This window comes from Terrapene carolina, unplaced genomic scaffold (genome assembly GCF_002925995.2).
Source record: "Terrapene carolina triunguis isolate 2854851 unplaced genomic scaffold, T_m_triunguis-2.0 Scaffold48611, whole genome shotgun sequence".
Classification (NCBI taxonomy): domain Eukaryota; kingdom Metazoa; phylum Chordata; order Testudines; family Emydidae; genus Terrapene; species Terrapene triunguis.
In genome coordinates this window covers 1-7534 of record NW_020712962.1, presented here as the reverse complement: position 1 = coordinate 7534, position 7534 = coordinate 1, and the positions used below count along the sequence as shown (strand labels likewise).

General features: G+C 68.1%; 1 protein-coding gene across 1 annotated transcript; it reads right to left on the bottom strand.

Annotated features, from left to right (window-relative positions):
- Positions 1 to 2443: 2443 nt before the first annotated feature.
- Positions 2444 to 6175, bottom strand: LOC113405686 (proline rich transmembrane protein 1B-like). Its single transcript, XM_026646917.1, has 4 exons — positions 6105 to 6175; positions 3891 to 3960; positions 3505 to 3622; positions 2444 to 2858 (listed from the first exon to the last, which is right to left on the bottom strand). Exons 2-4 carry the CDS (start codon positions 3895 to 3897, stop codon positions 2444 to 2446), a joined length of 540 nt encoding a protein of 179 aa, XP_026502702.1. The 5' UTR covers positions 3898 to 3960; positions 6105 to 6175.
- Between the last annotated feature and the right edge of the window lie 1359 nt (positions 6176 to 7534).

Genomic DNA, 7534 nt, shown 5'->3' with positions numbered 1-7534 from the left:
GTGCAGACACGCACACACATACATGGCCCAGGCACATGTATATACACACGCCCATACACCCTCACCCAGCTCTCGCTCATGCAGATTGCCTGGGGGCGCAGGGCCGGACCCAGCCATGTCCCTGACACGCTGTGAGCAGAGCGTGCCCCCCCCCGGTGCTGTATCCCATGGGGGGCTGCAGCCAGGCTTCCTAGAATCATGGAATATCAGGGTTGGAAGGGACCTCAGGAGGTCATCTAGTCCCACCCCCCGCTCAAAGCAGGACCAATCCCCAACTGAATCATCCCAGCCAGGGCTTCGTCAAGCCTGACCTTAAAAACCTCTAAGGATGGAGATTCCACCACTTCCCTAGGGAACCCATTCCAGTGCTTCACCACCCTCCTAGTGAAATAGTGTTTCCTAATATCCAACCTAGACCTCCCCCACTGCAACTCGAGACCATTGCTCCTTGTTCTGTCATCTGCTACCACTGAGAACAGCTGAGCTCCATCCTCTTTGGACCCCCCTTCAGGTAGTTGCAGGTCGTTGGCTGGGTCCGTATGCCAGTGCCAGCCAGGTGCCTATGCCCTCAGCCAGCCGCTGCAGGCCCCGACTGTTAGCCTGTGGCTGGCAAGGGCGGGGGGGGGGGGGGGTTGTCTCCATTTGCTCAGCCCTGCCCTGAGGGGCTTCACAGAGCTAGCAGGACCCACGGCCTTGTCTGCTCCCTGCTGGGGGGGCTGGGCATGGGGCTGGGGGTGGCTCTGCCCCAGGGAGGGGAAGCACTTTATGGCCCAGGGGCCGGGTCCAGACCCTACTGCGAAGGGGATTGCTTGGCCCAGCTGGACTCACCCTGGGCCCCACAGCCCCCATGGTGGGGAGGGGCAGCTGGGGGAGGGGGAGGGGCAGCGCCCCAGCCTGCTGCTAAGTTGCACACGAGGCCCCTGGGGCCGGAAGCACTAAGGCGAGGGGGGGGGGGCTGCCCCCAACAGGCGCTTTCCTCTACGTCAGACACGTATTAATGGGGGGTGCTCCCCAGATCACTGACCGCCGCCCCCCCCAGGAGGTGCCCACGCCATGGGGCTGGGCTGGCTCAGACAGGCACTGGGCCCCGTCGGGCATGGGGGGGACCGGCTCCCAGCCCGCGTGGTGCCTGGGGGCGTGTTACAAGCCATGGCTCCCTGTGTGTCAGGGGCCAGGGAGCAGCTGGGCCCTGTCCCCGCCCCCTGCAGCCCTGCCAGTGCCCCTAACTCCAAGGGGGGGGGCAGGTACACTCCTTTGGACACTCCCCAAACGCCCACGTGGGCCAGGCATGGCCTCGCCACCCCCATGCCAGGGCACCGAACAGAGCCGAGCCTGACGGGTGGGGCAGGGGGCATGCGGCGCCCTGCGGCTGCTCACGCCACCATTGAAACGAGTTTGGTGGGACGTCCCCGGGGACGGGGCCACGGGCAGCGGAGCCGGCCCCGCTCCTGCCACCAAGGCAGTGGCTGGGGAATGTGCCAACACAGGGGGGCCTGCGGGGCCCTGTCGGCACCTTTCCCTGCCCTGCCCCCCAAGCCAACGCGGAGCTGCACTTCTTCTTGCATGGATCCTGTGCCCTGCCCCGTGTGCCAGTGATGCCCACGCGCCTCTTCCCGTCTAATCGTTAGCGCTACGGTGCTGGGGCCTGGGCCGCGCCGCCCGCACCGGAGACGCCCCGTGTAGAGTTTTAAAGTCTGATAGATTTTAATGAAATTTATATTCCTGCGTCCGTGTGCCGGCTGCTTTTCTGGGGGCGGGGGGGGGGGGCACGCGTGAGAGACCCTGGTACCCTGCCCCCACGGCACTGCCCGCCCAGGCCTGGCCCAGTGCAGCCGGGAGATTGACGGGTCCTCAGGCCCCGATCCCAGGCCCTGCCCCACAACTCACTGACGCTGGGCACAGGCACCCGGCAGGTCCCAGCTCCTAGCCCCATGCCGGTGGGCAGCTGTGTGGGTCCTGCCCAGGGTGGGAGAGGGCAGGGGGCCCCACAGAGAGGGCACAGGGCCAGCCTGGGGGCAGGAGACCCAGCACCAAGGGCCTATCCCCCCCAGAGGCAGGAGCACTGAGAAGTGCCCAGGCCCCAGGCAGCTTCCCACCCCCCACTGCCCCTCACCCCCACCTGAGCACTAGGCCAGTGCACCCTGCACAGCTCCCCACGCACCATGGCAGGGGGCAGCCAGGAGGGGGCGCTGCAGGCCGGGCCCAGTGCTCAGCTCAGGAGCTGCCCCCCGAGATGCGGAGGGGGCGGATACCGGATGGGGGCAATGCCCCGGCAGGTGGGGTGCCTCCAGGGCAGAGCAAGGCCGAGCCGGGGACACAGGGACCCAGCAGGGCAGGAGCCAGTGCTGGAGCTGTGGGGAGATGGGGCAGGACCCCCTCCCCGTCCAGCCTGCCCCAGGCTCCCCTCCCCGTGCCTCAGGGCGGGCGGGCGAGGCTCCCCGCACTAGCTGGGCCCCGGGCAGCCCAGCAGCCTGAGGCGGCGGCCGGAGAGGGGGCGCAGGGGCGGGCGCTGCTCTAGGGGTGGCGAGGGGAGGAAGGCCAGGCTGGGCCCTGGTGCTGCTGGCGGGGGCACCAGGCGGCTGCAGGCTGGGCTTGCAGGAGGGACCCCAGCTCCCCGGGGTGATGGCGTGGCCAGGTCCCGTTGCTCAGCATCACTGTCCATCTGTCCTTGGCCAGGGGCCCAGCCGGGCGTCGCAGCCCCTCCATGGAGCTCCCCAGCCAGGCCGCCCAGAGAACAGATGCCCCTGTCGGGGGGCACTCGGCCCAACGCAGTGCCCGGGGCTCGCGGTGCTGGTTCTCTGCGGCCCGACAGGGACGGAGCGGCTGGTGCCAGGCGGGGGGACACGCTGACGGGGCAGCTGCAGACAGGGAGACAGTGCCATCAGCAGAGCCCGGCCGGGACGTAGCACCATCCACCCCGCCCTGCCCCGCCCCACATCCCAAGCCTGAGACAGGCTAAAGCCCTGGCACCGCCCCAGCCTGCAGTGATAGCCCAAGGGCCTGCGATAATCCAGCAATGGGCCCCTCTGCAACCAGCACTGCCTACGTCCCTCACTCCGACCCGCTGCCCCCGGGGGGTCCCAGCCTGCCCCCTGCAGCCCTCCCGGTGCCCCTCACTCCTCCCCGGAGCCCTCTGGGGTCCCAGCCTGCTCCCCTCACTCCGACCTGCCACCCAGGGGTCCCAGCCTGCTCCCCTCACTCCGACCCGCTGCCCCCCAGGGGTCCCAGCCTGCTCCCCTCACTCTGACCCGCTGCCTCCCGGGGTCCCAGCCTGCCCCCTGCAGCCCTGCCAGTGCCCCTAACTCCAACCCACTGCCCCCTGGGGTCCCTGTAGCCCTGCCGGTGCCCCGCGATCTGACCCACAGCCCAGCCCACCCCATCCCTGGGGCCCCCTCTCAGCCCCACACACACAGCCCTGCCAGTGCCCCTCAGTCCCAAGCCTGAGGGGCTTGTATTTGCTGGTACGCAGGGGTCCCCCTGGCCAATTTCTTCAAAGGGGGTTACCTGGGCTGTCGGGGGGCCGCAGGCTCAGGGCGCTGGACCTCCTGGGAGAGGCCAGGCCTGGCGTCCAACTGGCCCAGCTGCAGGTCCCGCTCCATGGCTCGTCTCTGCTCCTGCAGCTCTGCACGGAAGGGAAGCGCTGGTGAGAGGCAGAGCACTCCCCGAGGGGTGCAGAGTGAGCTCACCTCCCTCAGTGCCACCGGCTCAGCCTGCTCCTGGCTGCCCTGCACTACTGGCATTGTCCCTGTGTGGCTGTTAAACACCCCCGCACCCCTCCCCAGAGCCAGCTGCATCTCCATGCTGGGGACGTGGCGGGGAGGCTGGGCCGGGGCACTGGCTGTGTGCTCCCTGCACGGGCCCTCCTGGGAGAGGTCGGGCGGGTCCCTTACCAGCCATCGTTGGCTCCTGCGCCGGCTGCACTGGCACCGTGGCGGCCCGGTGTTCCTCCTCCAGGCAGCGCTGGGGAGAGGGGGAGAGAGTCAGAGCTCGGCCTGCCCCATTGCCCCTGGGGTGGGGGGGCATGTTTGTTATTGTAGGGTCTCTCAGAGCAGGGCAGGGCCCCTCCCACCCCCACCGATGGACACCCACTCCGGGAGGGCCTGCAACAGCCGCCCCTGCACTGAGCGCCTCCAGGGGCCGGACTGTCCCGCGGGGGCTGGCGCTGGTCCCTCACCATGGCACTGCCCGGAAAAGGCCCCGTGAAATATTTCACCAGCGCACGCTGCACTGGGAAACCCAGAACCCAACCAGGCCACGGCCGAGGCCGCCGGCCCCCAGCAGAGGGCGCTGCCGCTTCACTTGGCCACAAACCCCTCCCCAGCACAGAGCCACAGAACCCAGGAGTCCTGGCTCCCAGCCCCCCCTGCTCTAACCCACTAGACCCCATTCCCGTCCCAGAGCCGGGGATAGAACCCAGGAGTCCTGGCTCACAGCCTCCCCCCCACCTCTACCCAGTAGCCCACGCTCCAGTAGCCCCCCGCCCCAACCCCTCCTGCAGGGACTGCTCTGAGAGCTGCTGTTAGGGAGGGCTGCCCGGGACTGGGCCACCCCCTGTGCTGGTCCAGGCACCTGGGGATCTCCCAGCCCCTGCAGTGCCAGGGGCCATGGCTGTGCCCTGCGGGGCTGGCAGGACCAGGCAGGCCCTGGGTCCGGGCCTGCGGAGATCTGCAAGAAGCTGCCCCCTCTCTCAGCGCAGCCGGTGCGAAGGCCCCAGAGACCCCCACCTCCCGAGGTCTCAGCTCAGCCCACGGCCCAGCCACTCCGGGGGGCAGCGACGGCAGGTGCCCGCCACTGCACCTTCAGGGACCCCGCAAGAGACCCCCCCACCTGCACCAGCCCGGGGCAATCCAACAGCACCACCCAGGTGCCACCCATGGCCGAAAGGGACCAGCCGAGCTCCCGCAGGACATGCTGGGGCTCGGTGCCCTGCAGTGCCAGCATAGGGACCCCCTGCGGGCAGCACGGACCCTTCTGAGGACCCTTCCCCTCACTGCCCCCGGCTGGCGGGAGCCTGCCCTGCTCCGGGAGGTGCTGGGAGCTGGACCCACCCGCTGCCCTGGAGCGTCTCTCCGGCTCCCGCCTGCAGCCAGGAGGGGATGGGAGCTGGCCAAGGCCTGGGCCCGGCCCTCAGCCAGGCTGGGAGGAGTCACCGACCCACAGCAGCACTCTCCAGCTTTTGGGAGCAGTGCCTGCAGACAGCCGGGCCCCTCGGGGCCACTCGCCCGGCCCGGCCGCGTCAGTAGCTGTGTGCACAGGACCCTCCAAGAGCAATGGGCCCTGGTGAGTGACCCACTCTTCCTGCCCAGTGCCCATGGGAGAAGAGCGGCCCACCCAGGAAGGGCTGTGAGCCAGGGCCTGCCCAAGGCAGCCTTGGCACGGGTACCTGGAGAGGCCTGGAAAGGCCACGATCCCCCCGGCTCCTGCCAAGGGGCCCCTTGTTCTAACAGAGGAAACCTGCGGGACCTCACAGCCAGCGCCCCACAGAAGAGAGGAGAGGAGAGGAGCTGCCAAGGGCAGGGCTGAAGCGTCTGAGCCGAGGGCCCGGCCCGGGGCCTGGCTCCTGACCCTTAGAATGGGGCCACTCCCCCTTCCCCCACAGGGCTCCCTTGGACTCTGCTCGCCAGGCGATCCCACAGCTCAGCGCCAGGCACGGCGCCTGCTAGCAGCCCTTCCCCTGCACACACCAGCCCTGGGGGCAGGGCAAGTCCATCCCTGCAGGGCCCAACAGGCTGCCCCGGTGGGGGCCCCGGCCTGGCGCGACCAGAGACAGTCACCCGCCTGGTGAGGTGCGCAGGGTGGCTCGGGGCGGGGCGACTCTCTGCTCCTAGAAAAACAACAAGGAGTCCGGTGGCACCTTAAAGACTAACAGATTTATTTGGGCATAAGCTTTCGTGGGTAAAAACCTCACTTCTTCAGATGCAGTTTGGTTTTTACCCACGAAAGCTTATGCCCAAATAAATCTGTTAGTCTTTAAGGTGCCACCAGACTCCTTGTTGTTTTTGTAGATACAGACTAACACGGCTACCCCCTGATACTCTCTGCTCCTAGGCAGCCCGGGGCGGGGCCGGTGCCCCCTGCTGATCCCGCCATCCCAGGGGTCCTACCTGGAGGTGGTAGATGTGTCTCTCCAGGGCCCGGCACTCCTCCTCCAGCAGGGCCCTGCAGAAGAGACAGGTGGGTTAGGCGGGTGTGATGACGGAGAAGGGACTGGGGAGTGTTAACCTGGGAATGGGGCCTGGGAGTTTTACTAGTTTACTCTCTTCTGCTAACACGGGGCGTGCCTCAGTTTCCCTGGGGTGCTGCACCAGTACGAGATGGGGATGGGAAATAAGGGGGTGACGTCACTGAGGGATGATACCTGAGCACGTAATGATGGCGGCTGCCCTGCGTAACCTGAGCCCAGGTGGGGGTTGGGGCCAGGTGACACCATCTGCCCAGGAAACTGGACAAAGGCTGGAGGGGTGGCTGGGGGAGGGAGCAAGAAGGGGTTTCAGTTTGGAGCTGGCCAGGGAGACGGGGGGGGGGGGAGGCCCAGAACCTGGGTCTGGGCTCCCCACCCCCCAAGATGGACCTGACTGAGGGGTCCTGTTCTCTGTACCTACAAGCTCTGCTTTGACTGTGTTCCTGTCGTCCAACAAACCGTTGTGTTACTGGCTGGCTGAGAGTCCCGGGGAAATCGCAGGAAGTGGGGGGTGCAGGGCCCTGACTCCCCCTCACTCCGTGACACCGGGAATGAGGAGGGTCGGGACAAGGGTCAACGGCTGCTCTAAGCAGCTCCCTGCCGCGCTCTGGGGTCCTCTGGGCACAACCCCGGCACTCGGTCGGGCACGTGCCCCCTGGCAGTGGAATCTTGTCTCACCAGATGCCAGGGTTAACCCGCCTCCCAGGGACCCCCAGCCCTGGAGCTGTGTGGGGCACCGAGGCGGGCCCTGCCCCTAGGCGCTGGCTGCCCAAGAGCTGGGCTGGGCGGGGCGGCCAGGAAGGTTCAGGAGAGCAGACAGAGGACCAACCTGCCAGGGTGGGAGCCCATGTCTGGAGGAGGGGCTGGGCACTAGGGGGGCGCCTGGAGGCTGGGTACAGGTAACCCCCAGTGCCCACGACCTCCCTGACCCTGACGCTGGGGACAGGCACAGAGCAGGGAAGGAATGCACCCCAGGGGGCTAGCAGCAGAGCCAGGGACGGAGCCCAGCACCCCAGCCCTGGGCCAGGCCAGGCCAGGATCAGCGCAGCGGGGTGGGGAGGGGCCCCTGGGATGGCAGGATCAGCAGGGGGCACCGGCCCTGCCCCAGGCTGCCTGGGAGCAGGAAGATTCCCCCTGCGCACGTCCCCTGGTCGCGCCAGGCCGCGGCCCCCACCCAGGCAGCCTGCTGGGCCCTGCAGGGCTGGAATGGCCACTGCCCCCAAGCGCCCCTCCCCTCCAGGAGGCCTGGCTGCCCTCCAGCTGGCAGCACGCAGGGGCCAGGCAGCGAGGGGGCAGGGCAGCCGCAACAGACCACAGGACCACCTGCTTCCCCTCTGGTCCCGTCGGCTTCTC

Excerpts from the sequence above, each read along its gene's own strand:
- LOC113405686 (XM_026646917.1), bottom strand. Across the intron at positions 2,859-3,504 it reads GCGGCCCCCCGACAGCCCAG|CTGCCCCGTCAGCGTGTCCC; the intron begins GTAACCCCCTTT and ends CCCTGTCTGCAG.